General features: G+C 42.0%; 1 protein-coding gene across 1 annotated transcript in view; it reads left to right on the top strand.

Moving 5' to 3' along the window:
• The window catches only part of ACAD10 (acyl-CoA dehydrogenase family member 10), a 49,076-nt gene that overhangs the window by 3,951 nt on the left and 23,899 nt on the right, over nucleotides 1-21,226 (top strand). Inside the window, 8 exon segments of the mRNA XM_067700823.1 lie at nucleotides 665-864; nucleotides 4,753-4,901; nucleotides 6,306-6,500; nucleotides 10,739-10,897; nucleotides 11,609-11,768; nucleotides 13,258-13,399; nucleotides 18,580-18,648; nucleotides 20,150-20,331. Of these exon segments, the coding sequence (XP_067556924.1) occupies nucleotides 678-864; nucleotides 4,753-4,901; nucleotides 6,306-6,500; nucleotides 10,739-10,897; nucleotides 11,609-11,768; nucleotides 13,258-13,399; nucleotides 18,580-18,648; nucleotides 20,150-20,331 (1,243 nt within the window). The 5' untranslated portion in view covers nucleotides 665-677.

Raw genomic sequence — 21,226 nt, 5'->3', positions numbered from 1 at the left:
CCTGGCAGCAGGAGGAGAGCATCATGTGTTTGAGGAAGCTGCCGTGGACCTGAGTGTCCCGATCACCCAGGTTAAGGTGAAATACAAGGGAGAGCTGCAGCCGAAAGGGGAGAGGCAGAACTCAGAGGGCCTTTTCAGGCAGGTTAAGGAACTGAGAGTTTATCTTGAGGAGAGTGGGGGGCCACTGGAGGTTTTAAATGGGGTTAGGATATGATCAAATTTGCAATCTTGAATGATAACTGGTTGAAGTGCGAAGAAAGAATGAGGTTTGAGAAGAGGCAGGGGGACCAGTTAAGGGGCCGTTGCAAAGGTCCGTGGTTGAGATCACGCAGTGAGAGTGGAGAGAGGTAGATGGAGAGCTTCGGGAGGAAGGATGGGCCGCGCACAGCACCCGGAGCGGAGGTGTCTGGCTGGAGGACTGAGGGAAGTCGGGGTGAATCCAGTTTTCCAGCTTGGGCGGCTGGGAGAATGGTGGAGCCCTTTCCTGAGCCAAGGAACTTAGGCAAGGAGTGGTCAGGGAGGGCGGAGATCCTGCGTTCCTCTCTGGTGGTGTCTGAAGCGCTGGTTGGAGGTCAGAGGAGGTGTTCAGGTGCCACCTGAGCACCAGGGTGGAGGTCTGCTTGGAGGCAGTGACGGCAAACTATGTCCTGTGCCTTCTCCGCAGCCTCGGCCCCAACATGTGCCTAAGGCGGCTTTTGCAGTCTGCACAGCTCCAGCGGGCTTGGAGGGCAGTCTTCGTGAAACATGGCCAGGGCAGGCACCAGGGAGCCTGGCGATGGACACATTCTGGAGGCGGCACCTACAAAGCAGTGATTTTTGACATGGGCGGAGTTCTCATTCCTTCTCCAGGGAGAGTGGCTGCAGGTGAGCTCTTCATTCTACTTCACCTTTGGAGACTGCGGTGGGTAGGGGTGGGGGAAAGGAGGGTGGTGAGGGGAGATGGCAGTGTGTCCCAGTGGGAGCTATACTTGCTCTTCATCAAATTCCAAGCAACAGTTAGTGGCTGAGTATCTTGGGCAAATTATTTAACTGCTCTGAGTCTTAGTTTCCTCATCATTAAATTACGGCTGATGATAGTACCTACATCTTTGGGGTTGGAGGAGGGTTAAATGAGATTATTCATGGAGGGCACTTGATTAGCAGGGTGTGTGCTTGGCTCATCTGAAATTCTCAATAAATGATGAGCTGCTATTGTTGTTAATGTTATTGGTGGAATTTAACTACCTTTCCCTGAGAACTACTTCTGAATCCTGACATCCTCTCTGCCCGCCCCCCCACCCCCACCCCGTCCCCGCTTTGATCATAGCCTTTCCTTTTCCACCAACCTCCCTTCTAAACCTGCTTTTGCTACTACAAGATCAAATCGCTAGGCTCTGATCCTTCCTTTTTCAGCCCCTCCTGGTATTACCTTTTTACCCACTCAGTTCAACTGACTTAAGTGTGATTTGTTTGGCTTGAAGTGTTAGAAAACCTAACAAAACAGTGACTGAACCAAGACTGAAGTTAATTTCTTTTGCACGTGAAAGTCCAGGTATGTGGTCTGGGCCAGTGTGTTGCTCTGTGATGTCAGCGCCCTGGGCTCTTTTCATTGTGTTGCTGTGCTGTGAGTGCACTTCATTTCCACTTTCACCGCATGGGTCAGGCTTGGCTGCCTCACTTTCTGCCTTCACATCCCATTCCCAATCAGCAGGAAGGAAAAAGGACCAAACAGCTGTCCCTGTTCTTTTGACTTACTGTGGTTGCTGACTGGGCAGTTTTTTATGCTAAATCAACCCAGCTTCAGGTTTTCTGTGCCCCTGGTTGCAAAATTACCCAGCTCTGCTAACTGGTTAGGTGAGCTATTTTTTTTTTTTTTTTTAGCTCCAGCTGCAGTTGAGCCCTTAGCCTCTCTATTCCTCCACTCATATTCCTCTTGCATTCACTACAGGGCTGTTCCAAACTCCCCCCAGAGCCATCATACTTCCCCAGACCAAACCTTCATACTTGGCAGACAGCCAAGTCTCCTTTTACAGAGAACATAAAGATTACTTGGCAGGAATTTTCTCAGCTTTCTCCAGAACATCTTGAGAACCTATTCACTCCTTCCCACTGCCACTGCCTCTACACAAATTAGATTCCTAAATTCTCCCGCCTGTACTGGCACATCAGCCTCCTAACTCCTAACTCTACCTCTGGCCTTCTGGGTTTTGCACACAGTGCCTGGAACTGCCCTTCTGAAACACACATCTTATCCCTTCCCTCTCTTGCTTCAAATCCTTGAGTGCCTGCATTTTTTCACTTAGATTAAAACCGGAAGCTTTACCTGGTTCCAGGGCCTCTCGCAACCAGCTCTCATGTCCTCTTGTCACACCATTTCCTATGTATGCCCACATTTCAGCTACCTTGGACTACCTGATGCTCTTTAAACTTGTCAAATGTATTTATACTCCTGTGCCTTTGCAAGTTCTGTTCTCTCTGATCAGAGCTACCCTTCCCTGCCTCCTCTGCCTTTTCAAATCCTGCTCATACTTTTAAATGGTATGTTATTCAGCAGTGCCTGGAATCTTTGGAGCACTTATTATTGACTTGTGTTTTTATTTTATATTTATAATGTTTTTGCCATGCCAAAATTTTCACTTTTGATGTCATCAAAATCATCTGTGTTTTTCTTTATGGCTTGCATGTTATGAGACTAGGCTAAGGAAGTCTTTGTTTTCTTCACATTCATAAAGACATTGCATATTGTTTTCTAACTTTTAGAGGGTTTTTTTTTTCTGATTTGGGTATTTAGTCTGTTGGGAATTCATTTTTGTGATGGTGAGAAACAGGGATTTAATTAAATTTTTTCTATACAGAAACTCAGTTATGCCAACCTCTTTATTAAATAGTTGGTGCTGAAAGGATATTTTTAAAAATACAAAGATACGCTGTATAGCACAGGGAACTCTCCTTCACTTTGCTGTATAGTAAAAACTGGGAACTCTCCTTCACTTTGCTGTATAGTAGAAACTAACACAACATTGTAAAACAACTTACCCCAATAAAAAATAAATAAATAAATAAAAGTGCACCTAAAAAAAAAATAATAATACAAAGACAAATTTCTTACTGTCACCTCCACGCCTCCCTGGTCAGTCCTAGGCTTCATTGGTTATCATTGTGAAAAGTTTGTTTATCCTTCCAAAAATTGCCTATATATACATGAGTGTGTGTGTGTGTGTGTGTGTGTGTGTGTGTAAACTGTGTCTACACAGATTGGGCCACACTGTACACACTGTTATGTACCTTTCCTTTTTTCTGACCCAGTAGAATATCTTGCCAAATTTTCCACATCAGTAGGCATAGGTCTAGTTAAGGGATTAGCAAACTATTTCTGTCAAGGGCACTAGATGGGCTTCACGAGCCATACAGTCTCTGTATGACTTTACTATTGGAGCCAGCAACAGCCATAGACAATAGTAAACAAGTAGGTGTGGTTGTGTTCCAATAAAACTTTATTTACAAAAACAGATGGGAGACAGATTTGGCCCCCAGGCCATAATTTGCCAACCGTTGGCCTAGTTTATACATTTTAACATCTACGAGGTGTTCCATCATATGGATGTACCATGGTTGATTTAACAAGCCCTTTAGTAACGTGCATGTAAGTTTCTAGTTTTTATTGTGAGCAGTTCTGCACAACAGCCGTGTACATAATCTTTGCTTACTTTTATAAATATATCTGTGGGAGAAATTCCTGGAAGCAGAATTACTACATCAAATGTAAATGTGTATTTAAAATGTTGCGCTGCATAGAGGTTGTATTTGTTTACACCCCCATCAACAGCATAGGAGAGTGCCCCTTTCCTTTCATGCTTGCCAGCTCTAAGATCCTAAAAAATGCTCTAACTTTAGTTCTAAAATTAAAGATGTATTATTATTATTATTTGGATTCAGTTTTAAAAGTCCTGTTATTCTCAAAAGATGTACTGAATTGGTCACATTGGCGATTTCTGAAGAATGGGATTGCTTTGTCATTTAACTTTCTTTTTTATACCTTTCTATATTGTCTGAAATATTTTCAATGCACAGGTACTACATTAAACAAAAGATATGTGCTAATGTATATTATTGATATATCTTAGATATAATTATGAATGCTGTATATATTTTTGCCCCATAGCAGGTATATTATACAAAGAGAAAACACCCTTGTACAAGAAAAAGTAACCCCTGTCCCAGTGTTCCCAGTATACACAATAATAATCCATCCACTGCCTTAGCTCTTTATGGACAGAATTTTGTTCTTTATTTCTCTAAGACAGCGCCCCCACAGGTGAATGTCTCAGTGTGCCAGCTACACTGCTCTGAAGGATTACTATGGTTTACAAAATGAAGGGCTTGTCTTGGAGTGCTGTCAGAATCTGCTTTATTCCCTAATGCACTTCCTTACCATGTGCCATGACTGTGTGAGTGACCTAATATATAGGAACCAGCCAATGAGAGACCAGGGAAGAAAATTCGTACTGCAGTGTCCAGAGTCATCTCAAAGTGGTGGTACGGACCTGACGCTTGGCACCAATGTCCCCTCAGTTACACAGATTATTATTGCTGTTCCTTTGGAGGTCCAAGCTGAGATTTTCCATTTCCTGAATTTGTCTGAATTCCCAATGGAACCCACTTGGCACCACAGTGATGCCACAGGAACTTGTATGGTACTTCCCCTGCTCCCCAAACCCCAGCTGTTTGTCCATACATTACTGTTTCACTTACCATATGTTTTACTTCCGGTAGAATGGGAGGTACAGAATCATATCCCTTCCGGAACTATATTGAAGGCCTTGATCTCAGGTGGTGAAAATGGGCCCTGGATGAAATTTATGAGAGCAGAGATAACAACAGAGGATTTCCTACAAGAATTTGGGAGACTTTGCTCTGAAATTGTGAGTGATAAACATACTTGAATTTCCATATTCTTTTTGCCTAGAATAGTGGATGCAACACTTATCCATTAAGTTGGTTAAACTAAAAATAAAGAAGGGAAAACCTAATTACCTGTTATAAGATTTTAAGCTATTTCTTCCATCCCCAGGTACTCAATTTTAACTACACGAATGAAAAAGTAAAAATATTACATACTAGGCCTCTCCATCAGTTACTGTTCATCTGAAGCTGGAGTTGTATAATGGCTTTGATCAGAAAGCTTGTTTAATGCAGTAATAACATTGAGCCTTTCTCTGGAAAGGCTCTGCATTCTAAGCTCTTTATTTGTATTAACTCATGTACCTTCACAATAACCCTGCTAACATATAATTTAAGATATAATAAAGTTCTGTGGATAGATGGTGGTTTTGGTTACATAACAGTGAATGTACTTAATGTCACCCAAAGTGGTTAAAATAGTAAATTTGATGTTATGTGTTTTTACCTCAATTTTAAATAAATGAATAAATATTTAAATATATGTATAGAAAACATTCTGCTAAGTGACAGAAAGAAGCCAACCCAAAAGACCACATATTGTATGATTCCACTTATTTGAAATGTCTAGAACAGGTAAATCTATAGAAACAGAAAATAGAGTTGTTATTTTCTAGGACTGGGAGTATTGGGGTGTCGGGGGGGAATGGGTAACGACTGCTAATGGGTATGGGATTTCTTTCCAGGGTGACGAAAATGTTCTAAAACGGATTGTGCTGATAGTTGCACAACTTTGTGAATATATTAAAAAGCGTTGAATTTTACAGTTTAAATGGGTCAATTGGGTGGTATGTGAATTGTATTTCAATAAAGCTGTTGTAAAATGTGCGTGTATATCAGAATAGCAGACTTGGCCTTGCAGATTTTGAAACATGATAAAATAAGAGTTTTCAAAACCCACAGAGATTGAATTTAAAAACACAAAAATTGATCAGAAACTGACACTCAGTTCGTAATGGTGAAGTTGAGGCAATGCAGAATCATCAAATGTCTCTGGATCATTAAAAATTAAGTTACATCTGCTTAATACACTTATAGAGTTTAATGTACCTCTTAGGGTCTTCTGAATCTTTTTAAAATTGACAATGAGTGAGTGAAATAAAGAACTCATTTAACTGGAATACTGATATAAATAGCTCCATTCCCTAACCACTGTAACTCTAATTCTAAGCCACTTTTTACAACCTTATATACAAAGTTCTGCACAAGGGCTGAGGGAGGGAATTCCTTTTGGCAGCAAGCCAAAGGCCTGGGGTCCTACACCAGGTAGTGGTAGGAAGCCAGGAATATGTGTTTTTCTGTGTCGGTGACAAGCTGTTCTTACTCTTAATGATGGCTGGTTCTCCTCTCCCCTCCCCCATTCTTAGTCAAAGACCTCCGTGCCCCTGGACTCCTTTTTCTCTCTGCTGACCAGTGAGCGAGTGGCAAAGCCGTTCCCAGTGATGACTGAGGCCATAACTCAGATTCGGGCTAAAGGCCTTCAGACTGCAGTCTTGAGCAATAATTTTTATCTTCCCAATGGGAAGAGCTTTCTGCCCCTGGACCGGAAACAGTTTGATGTGGTAAGTGATCCGGAATAATCTGAATCAAGTCTGTGTCCTTGCTTCAGGATGCAGCATTAGTGCTGCCTCTCAGTAGATCTGGAGTGAATGGGTTTTTTATTCACACACTTGACTCAGTTAGGACTAAACATAACAGGTGGGAAACAAGACTTGTAAAATATCACTGAGCTCTCAGCAAGGTCAGTCATTTATGGGCTTTGATAACTGATTGAAACCTCAGCTTTCAAGACTCCCTTTCATTCTGGAGTTGAACCTTAGTCATCAGATAACACATGCACTTTCGTCAGCCCTCACCTCTTAACGGGCCCTTTGACCTTTTCTCTTCAAAGACCAACCCCATTGCCCTCTATTTCTATGGCATTAATCCTTAGACCAGTGCTGTGCAAACAAACCCACTGCAGTAAGGGAAATGTCCAGTATGGTTGCTACTAGTCACATACAGCTATTAAACACTTGAAATGTGGCTAATGGCTCTGAGGAATTCTATTTCATTTCAACTTAAATGTAAATAATCACATATGGCTAGTGGCTACCGTATGGGACAGCACATGAAGGGCTAGACTATGAAAGTACCTGAGAAGATTCCGAGTCAGGAGATGGTCTTCTGTGCCAGGAGGTTACTTCTGTGAAAGACTCCCCATTTCCCTAAGAGAAAGTATATCGTTATCCTGGGGCAGATATGAATTACTGAATTATTGACTTGCCTAAACTTCATTCGGTTGGAAAACACTTTCTCATTAAGCAGTGACTGTGTGCCAGGCACTGGCTAGGCATGAGGGGATACTGTGTTCAGTGTGACGGACACAAGCCCTGCCCTCTGGAATATGCATTTGCCATATTTCAGGTTGTCAGTCGCTACATGTGGCTAGTGGCTACTGTGTCGGACAGGACAGTATAGCATTTCCATCATTGTAGAAAGTCCTATTGGATAGTGCTATTTTAGAACGTCAAATCTAGTTGGATTGACAGGCAGAAAATTCAGAGCACAAATATGGGAAATTAACGACCCAACCTAATGCTCTTTTCACCTCCCACCTCCTCATTCCTCCTGTACAAAGCCAGTCAGAGATAGAGTTCTCTTCCCTCTGCACAGCTGCCTGGCTCCTTGCCCACTTTAATTGTTGGTTTCCCCGCTTGTCCACAGCACAGCCCTCCTCCAAGCATCCTCCCCTTCTGGTGCTCAGGGACCTCAGCCGGATTTGAATCCTGTCTTGCAGCTTGCTATAAGCAGTAGCTTTGATTCTCTGAACCTCGGTTTCCTCACCTGTAGTTCAGGAGTAGGAATTTTCTTTGTTTAGGGTAGCTGTGTGGATCCCAGAGTATAATGCATGCAAAGCACTTTACAGAGTGCCTGGCAGATAGGTAAGTATGCAATACGTTGTAATTATTTTCAGAAATTCCTTCCCTCCAGTGTGGCTATGGGGATATATCTTCATCTGGACAAAATCAGTTGGCCAGGCTCGTATTGGGCCCTTCAACTATGTAGGGACTTGTGAGCTTCTTTAAAACAATGGACTTGTTTATTCAGGCTTCACAGGCTCTCTGGCGTGTGCTTTTCAGATCCATTTTCATATTCTATGTCTGCAGGAGACCTGGAGTTTTGAAAATCTGTTTCCTCAAGAGCAAGGGTTTACATTTTTGTTCTCTAAAGCTATAAGGAAAAAAATTATTTTGGTAGAAGTAAAGCTAATGGAACCATTCCTGTGATCCCCATCATCCCTGGAGGCTGTTCCTGAACTTTTCAATGTCACAGAAATCTGTTTCTTCTGACCTGTATGTGGCTTTTAAATTTTGTTCATCTACTTTGTTTTTGGTTTTTTTTTTTCAGTATGGATGTTTTATATCTGAAATTTTGCTTGTGTCCAGGTGTAAGCAATGGGTAATGTCTTTTTTTGTGGTTTTTTTGGCTGTGTTGGGTCTTAATTGTGGCACGCGGGCTTCTCTCTAGTTGTGGCACGTGGACTCCAGAGAGCACGGGCTCAGTAGCTGCCACACGCGGGCTCTCTAGTTGTGGCGCACAGGCTTAGTTGCCCCGTGGCATGTGGGATCTTAGTTCCCCGACCAGGAATCAAACCCACGTCCCCTGCATTGAGAGGCGGATTCTTAACCACTGGACCACCAGGGAAGTCCCCATCTACTTTGTTTTTTAAGTAAAAACTTTTACATTATTATTATTTTTTTTTGTAAAGAACACATGATGTAAGATTTACCATCCTAGGGGTTTCCCTGGTGGCGCAGTGGTTAAGAATCTGCCTGCCAGTGCGGGGGACACAGGTTCGAGCTCTGGTCCAGGCAGATCCCACATGCCACGGAGCAACTAAGCCCGTGTGCCACAACTACTGAGCCGGTGCTCTAGAGCCCGTGAGCCACACTACTGAGCCTGCGCACCACAACTACTGAAGCCTGCGTACCTAGAGCCCGTGCTCCACAACAAGAGAAGCCACTGCAGTGAGAAGCCCGTGCACCACAGCGAAGAGTAGCCCCTGCTCACCGCATCTAGAGAACGCCCGTGTGCAGCAACGAAGACCCAACACAGTCAAAAATAAATAAATAAATAAATTTATTTTTTAAAAAAAGTAAATAAAAAATGCTAATGTAGTACAATGAAAAAGAAAAGATTTACCATCCTAGCCATTTTTAATTATACAGGACAGTAATTTTAGGTATATTCACATTGTTGTGAAACACAACCCCAGAAATTTTTCATCTGGCAAAATAGAACACAAGAAGTCCAGGGATCTTATCCAGTTTAAATCTCAGGAATTTTTTCACGTCTGCAAATGTACTCACCTATGAGAGGAGGTGTCTGCTTGGCAGACTTGGCCCTGACCCCCAGGGTTTGCTCCCCCTCTCCTCTTGTCTCCGCTGGTACAGCTGTGCTGCTTTCCTGTCGCATGATGCCTTTATTGGTGTCTGAAACACCTGGCTTCTCTGCTACCCACTGTTGACGTTTTCTTTAGAAGGAGCTTCTTTGTCTTTTAGCTCATTCAGGTCCTTAGGAGACCAGGAAGAGTCAGTAACTTATTCAGAACATTTATTTGTCTGAAAAGGCAGTTCTCCTCTAACCTTGAACAATGGGAGTTTGGAGGAGAGGGAGGGGCCCTCAGGTTTGTCCTTGGTCTTGGAGAGCGAGGGTCAATTCAGGAGTGACTGAGGGAGTTAGTTCTATTCTTTGGGCAGACCAGAGGGTATTGGTTACAGGCCTCTATGGACGTTTTAGGCCTGCTCACAGGAGATCAAGCCATGGGGACAGTGTCAGAGGACTTGGGGTTGCTGGATCAGAGGTAGCCTGACACTGAGACAGCTGTTTCAGGGTTCTCCTGAACACTCAGCAGCACCCCACCGGTTCTGGATCAGATACAGGTTGAAGCAAGGCTGTCAGGATACAGGAGGCTCTTTGCATGAAAGGGAACCATGTCTTTGCCACTGACGATCTCTTTGGTGTTAGCCCTCCTGTGGGATTTATCTGTCTAGGCTGAGTACAGCTGTTTGTTTTTTAGCTTCTGAAGTATGGACATTAAAGTCATGTTTCTTTTATAACGGTAAACAGTGCCTTCTTTCTGAGAAAATGGTGAAATACTTTCCCTAAAACTGAAACGTGCAGCTTTTCTGTGCATTCACAATACCCAACATTAGCAAACTGCTATGTCATTTCGGAGCACACTGAAGTTCACTAAGTTTCCCAGCTACCGTTAAGATAGGTAAGATGGGGCTTCCCTGGTGGCGCAGTGGTTGAGAGTCCGCCTGCCGATGCAGGGGACACGGGTTCGTGCCCCGGTCCGGGAAGATCCCACGTGCCGTGGAGCGGCTGGGCCCGTGAGCCATGGCCGCTGAGCCTGCGCGTCCGGAACCTGTGCTCCGCAACGGGAGAGGCCACAACAGTGAGAGGCCCATGTACTGCAAAGAAAAAAAAAAAAAAAGATAGGTAAGATGACTGTTAGTGTTTCCTGACTATGAACCTGAAGCCCATAGTGCCTTCGCTGTTTGCACAAGGTCACTCACTGTGTCTGAACCAGAACTTTGGTTTTCTGAATCTTCCCTCAGGTTGTAACCCAGTATTTCCAAATCACTCCTCTTAAAAAAGCAACATCATTTTATATCATGACACTCTTAAGTTACTTGTTATAACGAATCTCCACTGCCTTCCTTCTGCTCTGCTTTTCAGAAAATATACTGGGTGTACGTGGGAACACCACTTTTAGGGACATTCATCTCTCCTTCCTGTCCCTCCCTCTCAGGTTGTGGAATCCTGCCTGGAAGGTGTCTGCAAGCCAGACGCCAGGATGTACAAGCTGTGCTTGGAGCGGCTAGGCCGGCAGCCTTCTGAGTCCATCTTTCTGGATGATCTTGGGCCGAATCTAAAAGCAGCTGCCAGCCTTGGTATTCATATCATTAAGGTAAAGGTCACTGTTTTTTGAACCCCTGTTGTGCCCCAGGCACTAGTGTAAGCATCTCTACGCAGTCCTCTTACACTCATAGTTGCAGTTGCCTCTGGTGGTTTTCACCCATGCTGCCATAGTCTTTTTAGTTTTTATTGATTATGAAATCTAGGTGACTAGCCACTTGTATTTTCAATAGGAAGTAATAAGGCAGAATGAGAAAAGAGTTACACAGGGAGGTGAATGGCAGGCTTAAGACATTTCGGGTGACAGCTCTGCTGGCCTGGTGATGCTGCTCTGGGTGGGGACCCAGCAGCTACCAGACACACGGGCCACCCCAATGCTTTGAAGCAGGAGAAGCCACGTTGGCGGTGGGGGTCTCTGTCTAGCTTTCTGCATTTGGGTTTTTGTTATTAGCTGACAGGCCCGTAGGGACAGAGTGGACACTACACACAATATTCTGCCCTCCTGGCACAAGGGAGTATCATTCAGTCTTAACCGGCACTCTTCCCAGCAGATAAGAAAGTTTAATGTGGTTAGGAATTAAATGGGAGGAGGAAACTCATTCTGGGGCTTTCTCATGAGCTGACTCCCCTGGCTGCAAAGTCCTTGCTCAGAGAACTGACTTCTTCTATATTTCCCTCTAAGAAAGTACCCTCTCAGAGAACAGGCAGGAGGGTGGGGCAGGGTTGACTGGGTGTCCATGATCAGTATTCTCTGTGAAACCAGGTTCATGACCCAGAGACTGCAGTAAAGGAACTGGAAACTCTTCTGGGTTTTCCGTTGAGAATGGCTGTTCCAAACACTCGCCCTGTGAGAAAGACGATGGAAATTCCCAAGGACTCCTTGGAGAAGCACCTCAAAGACTTACTGGGGACCCAAGCCACAGGTAGTTAAGCTTCTGCATTTTGGTAAAGGCTAGGCTTTCAGTCTGGTTCTCACTTTCAGTCCTTAGTGGAATATGCTGGAGACAAAGACGCCATGTGGTGAAGCAAATAGCCAGTGGGCTCAGTGAGCCCATGGACCTGAGTGCTGCTCTGTTTTGCTTGGGAAAAAGCACTGACTTCCTTTTTTACGGATCCCCAAAGTGTACTTGGCCCTTGTTCCATGTGAGAGTGTGGTGTGGCAGCAATCGCCTGCAAAGGGCTGTCCCGGAGGAGAGGAACTTGCAGTATGTGCCCAGGGGTGTTTGAGTGTTTCTAATATTTTTGAGATGACAGCCTGTTTTGTGAAGGTGACTTAAAAGTTGCACGAATTTAAAATGTGACAAGCCGTCTCTATCTCTTCAAAGGAACCTCTAGCTCCTTCTTCACATTCCATCCTCAGAAAAACAGGTGCCTCATGACCTTTTTCTTTTTAAATTTATTTTATTAAAGTATAGTTGCATGAACTTTTGAAGAAATTTCTACCTGGTGATAAAGTTTGATCCTTGAAAGTACTTTTTTTAATTTATTTTTTTATACAGCAGGTTCTTATTAGTCATCCATTTTATACATATTTGTCCATCCCAATCTCCCAATTCATCCCACCACCACCACCCCCCGCCACTTTCCCCCCTTGGTGTCCATACGTTTGTTCTCTACATCTGTGTCTCTATTTCTGCCCTGCAAACCGGTTCATCTGTACCATTTGAAAGTACTCTTTGTATGTAGCTTCGCATGAGGATTTTTTTCCAGTGATGGGATTGTTCTTAGAGCCTCTGCAAAGCTGAGGGACCCTTTCTGATGAGACCAGCTAAGTCAGGCAAACTCCCATTTCCTGCGAATCTGTGTGTAGAGTTCATCTCATTGTGAAGACTAGGGTTAACTAGGCTGTTTCTGCAAGGGAGCCTCAGAGTTTAGCCTGCTGGGGTGGGAAACGCATCTCCTGAAAGCAGCTTTGGCTCGAGCTGCAGGCCTCTGCATAGCTCCTTTCAGCTGTCACGTCATTGTCAGGCGTGGTGTGGCCGGGTATGGGGTGAGGGGCACACTTTTCAAGTGAGGGCACTTTTCATCCTCGGCTTAAAGCATTCCATTTAGCAAGATGGGTTTCCATGACTGTGCTTGTGTTTTACAAACAGAACTAAAAGACTTTTCTTTACGGAGCAGGAGTTGGCAAGAAGGACAAAATTGGACACCTGCACAAAGTGAAAATTGTCATGGTGTAAATCCAGTGGCCTTTGCCACACCATAGTGTGATATTCTGGACTCGAGCTGGAGGTGGGGGGTATGCCTGGGACGCAGTCACGTCTGGTACCCCGGGAGGAGCTGCTTTCCTGACAGATCATTCCAAATCAGGGCGCTCCGCATCCACATGCAGTACTCGTTAGAAAGAAAGAATGTCTGTCCACATTTGTCCTCCAGAGCTGGTCTGAGTTTTCCTTGCTTTCAAACTTGCAGGCCCATTGGAACTCCTTCAGTTTGATCACGGGCAGTCAAATCCCACCTACTACATCAGGCTGGCTAAACATCAGCTGGTTCTGAGGAAGAAACCGCCAGGGACACGGCTTCCGTCCGCGCATGCAATAGAGAGAGAGTTCAGGTAAATTCTCAGAGCTGGGGGCGTGCTTGCCATCCCCAGCCATCCCCGGCCTCCGCAGCCCAGCCCCTGAGCTGGCCTATCAGCACTCCATTAAAGTGCCTTGAGACATTTAAAATTACAAGTGTGACTCTCCAAAATTATTTCTGATAAGAACATGTCACCTAATTTTATTCGGGAGCTTGTTTTCTCTTTTCTCTACCTAAACCTCTAGGAGACTAGACTTTTTTTGAGCCTCTATTAAGTGCGGTCATAGCCCAAGGAGGCATGGCCGTGAGTTGATAGTTATTGAAACCTGGGGTTCCTTATATGAATCCCTCTACTTTTATGTATGTTTGATATTTTTCATAATAAAATGTTTAAAACGATAAATGTATTACAACCCATCCAAAATAAAATCTTTTGCTTTGTGAATAGGAAAATTTAAACATAGTAGGTTGAAAAACACTAGCTCCAGACTCTTGGACGGTGAGTGGCCATGCGATGACTGGACTCCAGAGTGGGGCTTCCGCTCCTGGACGGCTTTCTCTTCCTCTTCCGCCTTCCTTCCAGCCTATCATGTTCTGCAGAAGGAAAGTTGCAGGGAGTAGAAGGAAAATGTGATTGCGGCTCCTGGCCTCTTCTTTCTCACCATTTACTGTCTCCCCTCTGACTTTTTGGTTCCTTGAATCTGACTTAAGTGTTACAGGGACTGATGACTGACATTTATGAAGGCTTCAGGGTTCGTTTATGAAGCCTACAGGGAGAAACCTGTAGCTATTTGTGAGCATTCCTAAATGTGCCCATGTGATAGTGAGTGTGTGCTTGTAGAAGAGAAGCCCTGAAATGCAAAACTCCCACTGTCTCTGTGCCTCCTGCTTGTGAACTCTCACCAACTTCCTAGCGTACTGAGGAATTCTGGAGTGTTAGAAGGACATCGAAAAATCCAAGAATGCACAGAATTTCCGTTTTAGTAAAGGAATAAAATGTGCATTTGAAGATGAAATGTGTATGGTATCTGCTTATAAAATGCCAAATCAAATTTGGAAAACTGGGAAAACAGTATAACATAATTTATAAAAACCTCAGGGTAGTCATACTTTTATACCTATTAATTCCAATAGGGGATCTCTCTTTAAAAAAATAGTTCTAAATAGGGAGAGAAGCTTTATGCATTAATATGCTCACTGCAGTGTAGTTTATAATAAAAAAATTGGAAACCTACAGGTACAATAAATGAGTAATGATTATGCAAACCTTGGTATTTCTGCTTGTTGGAACAATAACAATAATAGCTAACATTTACTGAGTGTTTAGTATGTGTCAGGCACTAAATAAATGCTTTGAATATACTGTTAATTCAAACCATTCTCACAACTCCCTGATATGGTCCTAATATGATCTCCATTTTATAGATGAGGACAGTGAAGCTTAAAGAAGTTAAGCAACATGCCTAGTGACACACATCTAGTATGTGAGTGATGGAGTCTGGCTTCACACCCAGGGCTGGTAGGATTCCATACCCCAGTCTTAATGATTATGTTGTTATTGCAGCCAATAAAAGGATGTCTATAATAAAATTAAAATGTGTATAATAAAATTTTTTTCCTTTTTGGCCACCCATTGTGCCTTGGGGGATCTTAGTTCTCCAACCAGGGACTGAACCCAGGCCATGGCAGTGAAAGTGCCGAGTCCTAACCACTGGACCACCAGGGGACTCTGCCGAAAATAAAATTTTAATGTAGCAAAAACAGATACAAACTATATATATCTTAACTATGTTTTTTGTAAAGACTTGTACATTGAAACAAAAATATTGGAAAGGAACACACCAAAATGTTTACCCTGGTCATGTTTGGGTAGTTTGTTAGTACAAATTGTAAGTGACAGAAACCCACCTAGCCTGACTTAAGCATTCAAAAAAAAGAAAGGAGGAGAAGTGGTAAAATGTATTGGCTTCATTATCTAAACCTTTCAGGTATGGCTGGATCCAGGGGCCCAAATAATGTCACCAGGACCCATTCATTCTCTGTCTCCATCTCTCAACACTTCCCTCCTTGATAACCACAGTGAACATTCCAGCATATCTCCTGAGATTGACTCGTTGGCCCAATGTGGGTCACAGCTTTGTTCCTGAACCAGTCTCTGTGGTCAGGAGGATGCATTATTCAGATTGGCCAAATCTGGGTCTTGTGCTCAACCCTGGAATCAGGATTGAGTCACTCTCACCCAAACCATGTGAACCTACAGTGGGGGAGAGCTGTTTCCCAAAGGAATGTCTAGGTATTACTATCAGAACATGAAAAGGGGAAAGGACAGCAGGCAGCCAAAAGCAGGAGCCAGTTATTGGTGATAAGACCGACTCATTATTTTTCTATTTAAAAAAATTCCTTCCTTAATGTTTCATAGAATTTATCAGTAAACCCATCGGGCCTGGAGGTTTTTTAGGAAAAGTTTTTGGATTATGGGTTTGATGTAATAGATATTGGGTTATTCAGGTATTTTATTTCGTCTTGCCTTAGTTTTGGTAAATTGTAATTTGCAAGGAATTTGTACATTTATTAAAATATATAAAATTATATTATAAAATATATAAAGTTATATATGTCCATTTCATGTTAACAGTTGAATTTATTGTTCAAAATAGTCCCTTACTGTTTTGTTTTTTTTTTAATTTATTTTTGGCTGTGTTGGGTCTTCGTTGTTGTGCGTGGGCTTTCTCTAGTTGCGGCGAGCGGGGACTACTCTTCGTTGCAGTGCGCATGCTTCTTATTGAGGTGGCTTCTCTTGCTGCGGAGCATGGGCTCTGGGCACACAGGCTCAATAGTTGTGGCTCGCGGGCTCTTGAGCAGAGGCTCAGTAGTTGTGGCGCACGGGCTTATTTGCTCCACGGCATGTGGGATCTTCCTGGACCAGGGCTTGAACCCATGTCCCCTGCATTGGCAGGCGGATTCTTAACCACTGCACCACCAGGGAAGTCCTCCCTTACTGTCCTTTTAATGTATGTAGGATCTGTAGTGATTTCCCATCTTTGCCATTCCTGCTGTGGATTGATAGTATTTTCTCTCTCTTTCTTTCGTCAGTCTACCTAGGGATTTATCATTGTGTTGATAATTTAAAAGAACAAATGTTTAGTTTTGTTAATTTTTCTGTTGTTTATTTTCTATTTCATTTAGTTCTGCTCTGAGCTTTATTTCTTTCCATCTTCTTACTGTGGGTGTATTTTTACCTTCTTAGGTGTAACCTGAGGCCATTGATTTAACATCTTCCTTTTCTAATATGAGCTTTCAAAGTTATGTTACTTTGTAAGCACATATGCATCCCACAAATTTTGACATGTGTTTTTATTATTATTATTACAGTTTGAAATATTTTCTAATGTCCCTTATGATTTCTTCTTTGACCCATGGCTTATATGGAAGTGTGTTATTTAACTTCCAAATATTTGGGCTTTTTCTAGCTATCACATAGCAACAAGTTCTTGTTTAATTCTATTGAGGTCTTAGAAATACTCTGTAAGATTTTGATACTTGGGGCTTCCCTGGTGGTGCAGTGGTTAAGAATCTACCTGCCTAATGCAGGAGACATGGGTTCAAGCCCTGGTCTGGGAAGATCCCACATGCCACGGAGCAGCTAAGCCCATGCACCACAACAACTGAGCCTGTGTTCCTAGAGCCCGTGAGCCACAACTACTGAGCCCGTGCACCCAGAGCCCGAGCTCTGCAACAAGAGAAGCCACCGCAATGAGAAGCCTGCACACCACGACGAAGAGTAGCCCCCGCTCGCCACAACTAGAGAAAGCCGCACGCAGCAACGAAGACCCAATGCAGCCAAAAATAAATAAATAAATAAATTTATTTTTAAAAAAAGATTTTGATACTTGGAAATTTATTAGGACTTATATTATGGACCAGTACGTGATATATCTTGGTGAATATACTGTGTGCACTCTAAAAGAATGTGTATCCTGCAGTGTCTGTGTGAGTGTTATAGAAATGTCCATCAGGTCAAGTTGGCTGGTGGTGTTGTTCAGATCTGTGTCTTACTTTTTCTAGTTAGTGTAGTTTTGATAAAGTCAGTTACTGATAAAGGCATTTTACAGTCTCAGCTATGATTGTGAGTTTGTCCGTTTCTATCTTTCATTCTGATAATTTTTACTTTAGGTATTTTTGAAGCTCTTTTATTAGGCACATACACATTTTTTATTTACTTTTGTAATTTGAAGTATAGTTGATTTAATGTTGTGTTTTAATTTCTGCTATGCAGCAAAGTGACTCAGTTATAAATATATATATTCTTTTTTATGCTGTATTTTTTATATATATATTCTTTTTCATATTCTTTTCCATAATGGTTTATCACAGGATATTGAATACACTTCCCTGTGCTATACAGTAGGACCTTGTTGTTTAAGGCACATACACATTTATGATTGTAATATCTCCCTGGTGAATTAACTCTTGTATTGTTTTGAAATGTCCCTTTTTATCTCTGGTAGTCCTCTTTGCCTTAAGGTCTCTTTTTCTAATATTGATATAGCTATACCAGCTTTCTTATGCTTACCAATTGCATGGAACTTCCCTTTCCATCCTTTCATATTTTATTTTATTTATTTATTTCTATCTATGTTTTTATATTTAAAGCATGTCCCTTATAGACAGTATATTAAGTCTTGCTTTTGAACCCAGTAGGACAACTTCTGTCTTTTAATTGGAATGTTTACTCTATTAACTTTAGTGTAATTATCAGTATGTTTGACTCAGGTCTATAATTTTGCTGTTTGATCTTTGTCCCATTTGTCTTTTGTTCTCCTTGCCTTTTTGCCTTCTTGGGTCAATTGAAATTTTTAAATTTTAGCATTCCATTTTAATTTCTGCATGTAAAATTTTTAAATCAAAAAATAATTTCAGGGCTTCCCTGGTGGCACAGTGGTTGAGAGTCCGCCTGCCGATGCAGGGGACACGGGTTCGTGCCCCGGTCCGGGAAGATCCCACATGCCGTGGAGCGGCTGGGCCCGTGAGCCATGGCCGCTGAGCCTGCGCATCCGGAGCCTGTGCTCCGCAACGGGAGAGGCCACAACAGTGAGAGGCCCGCGTATTGCAAAAAAAAACAAAAACAAAAACAAACAAACAAAATAATAATAATTTCAAGAAAATCCAGTCATCTCATTCAGCAGTGTCTCTCAGTTTTCTTTGTTCTGGCAGGATAATGAAAGCCCTTGCGAATGCTGGAGTCCCTGTCCCCAAAGTTCTTGACCTCTGTGAGGATCCAAGGTAATGTTCAGATTTATTTTTTCTATTGTGTATTCAAGCTACAGAAGAGAAAAGTTCTTATACTAACTCACATTCCAGTTTGCTAGAGTAAAGACAAGTAAAATTTGGGTAGAAGAGAAAAGAGATTTTATAGTTACCTCCCCTAGAAGTTCACAGATCTTTAAGTTATCCTGAAAGATAAATGCCTGCTTTCGTGAGAATTGGTAGGAAACATCTTTTCTAACATTAAAAAAATATACGTCCATCTAGCTTCATGTTGCTTGTTTTAATTAATTTTTTATTGTGGGCTTTCTAAACTGTTTTTGAATTGCTTTATAATATGCTTTCTGAGTCTGTCTCTTTTTTCCCGATTTTTTACTTATGAAAATTTCGAAACATACACAGAAGTTGAAAGAAGAAAAAATAGTACGATGAGCACCCATTTACACTTCATCTAGATGAAAACATTTGTTAACATTTTGCCACATTTGCTTTCTATGTATATGTATATATGTGTATGCGTATATATGTGAATAGGTGTACTATATAGATAAAATAATTTTATAGAAATAGTTAATTATATATAACATTTTTCTAAAAATGTTTTATAACATAATTTAATAAGTTTTATTAAATAATTATATAATTATTTTGTAAGTTAATAAGTATATCTTATATGTATGTATATAAATTATTATTCACTGAAACTTTTGAAGTAAGTTTCAGGCAGCCTACATCTTCTAAGAATAAAGACATTTTCTATCATAACCACAGCAATATTACATTTAAGATAATTAAAAATAATTTAATAATATAATTTAATATCTAGGCCATGTTCAAGTCAGGATGAATAGTTATAATAGTAGAATTTTCAAAACAACTTTTCGGAGTACTAAACTGATTTCTAGTAGTGACAAAAGATGGATTAATGACATTTTGGTGTGTCACCTTAATACTTTGGGGTGTTGTATATGCCATTCATACCACTGGATAATGATGAAAATAACATCAATAACAAGAAGGGATACTTATCCAACCCTCAGTGAAGCCAGAAACATATGCCAGGCATTCCCTATGTATTTGCTCCCTTAATTCTTATAACTATCCTTTGAAGCGTTATAGATTAAAAAAAAACAAAGCTCAGAGAGCTTTAATATGTTTCTCAGGATCACACTGCTAGGAAGGGCAGAGGTGGCACTTAAGCCTGGTTCTCTGACTCCAAATCCCCCTCTCAACATGCTGCTTTCCTGTATTATCACACTTAATCCCATTCCGATGGCTTCTACAAGTGGACCAAAGAGAAGAGAGGCATGCTGGCAAGGAAGTGTAGACAGGGATGTGTGTGTGTGGATTGCTTTGGGGAGGGAGTACTTCTAACCCCTGTGCTTATGTGCAAAGGAAAAAGGAAGTTTCCAGTACTCTGGATCCAAACTCCCACCCAGCACTCAAAGCTTACACACAGGACAGAGCAGTGCCTGCCACATCATGGGCCACTGAAACACCCTGTCTGTGCCCCTGCTAGGGTCATCGGCACTCCCTTCTATCTGATGGAGTACTGCCCAGGCCTCATCTACAAAGACCCCTCTCTGCCAGGCTTGGAGCCCAGCCAGAGGCGGGCCATCTACACTGCCATGAACAGAGTCTTGTGCAAGATTCACAGTGTGGACCTCAAGGCCGCAGGCCTAGAAGACAATGGGAAACACGGTGAGCACGGGGCCGCTTGTCTTCTGTGCTGCTGTTTCCTCACTGGTGCCTCTGCTTTCATGATTTCCATGGTACCAAGGTTTTAAGGCACCACTGGTAAATGTGAGGTGGGCTTGTTAGCTTCCTACTTGGAAATCCACTTTCATTTTAGTATAAGTGTCACTTACCTAGATGCTTTGTCCTGAGATAAATCCCTTCATGGACTACAGAATCTCTCTTCCCTGAAACTTCTATCTCACTGTATCATTTAAATCTTGTTTTTTTTTCGATACTGGCCAAAAGTACTTAAGATACATATTTTCTTCTCCATTTTTCACCATTTCCTCTAAATATTCTTTTCAATATTTAGAGGAAAGATTTAGGGATATATTTTTAAAATGCCATTATGCCAAGGTATTTGTTTGTATAATTTGTTTCTGTTTTCTTCTTTCTTTTTTTTAAAAAATGTCTGAGAGTTCTAGTTGGTCCTCATCCTTGGAAGCACTTGGTATTGTCAGGTTTTCCCTTTTCTTTTTTTCTGGAAGTCGGTTGTATTGAAATGTAGCATTTGATGAATGTTGACAAAGGCACACACTTTTATAACCACCATCACCATTGTCTTCATGCTTTTGCATGCAGACACTTTAGCATGAGCCAAAGAGTTTCATTTTGTCTGCCCTGCCGCATTCAAGACTACCTGACTCTCAACCAGTGTGCCTTGTTGACCATGGTCAAAAAGAATCTCTCAAATAAGCTGTATTTTGTTCTTTCTCTGCTTTTAACCAAAATGTGCCTGTTTTGTCTAGGACCATATCAAAGGCTGCAGTATGTGTCCAAAGTACATCAACTTCCTGACACATTTCTACCAAGTTACCTAAAATTCTGTCATTCCGTAGGCACATGATCTGAGGTCTCA

The sequence above is a fragment of the Pseudorca crassidens genome, chromosome 12 (assembly GCF_039906515.1).
Source record: "Pseudorca crassidens isolate mPseCra1 chromosome 12, mPseCra1.hap1, whole genome shotgun sequence".
Lineage (NCBI taxonomy): Eukaryota > Metazoa > Chordata > Mammalia > Artiodactyla > Delphinidae > Pseudorca > Pseudorca crassidens.
The sequence above is the reverse complement of the archived record's forward strand: the minus strand, read 5'-3'. Positions and strand labels throughout refer to the sequence as shown.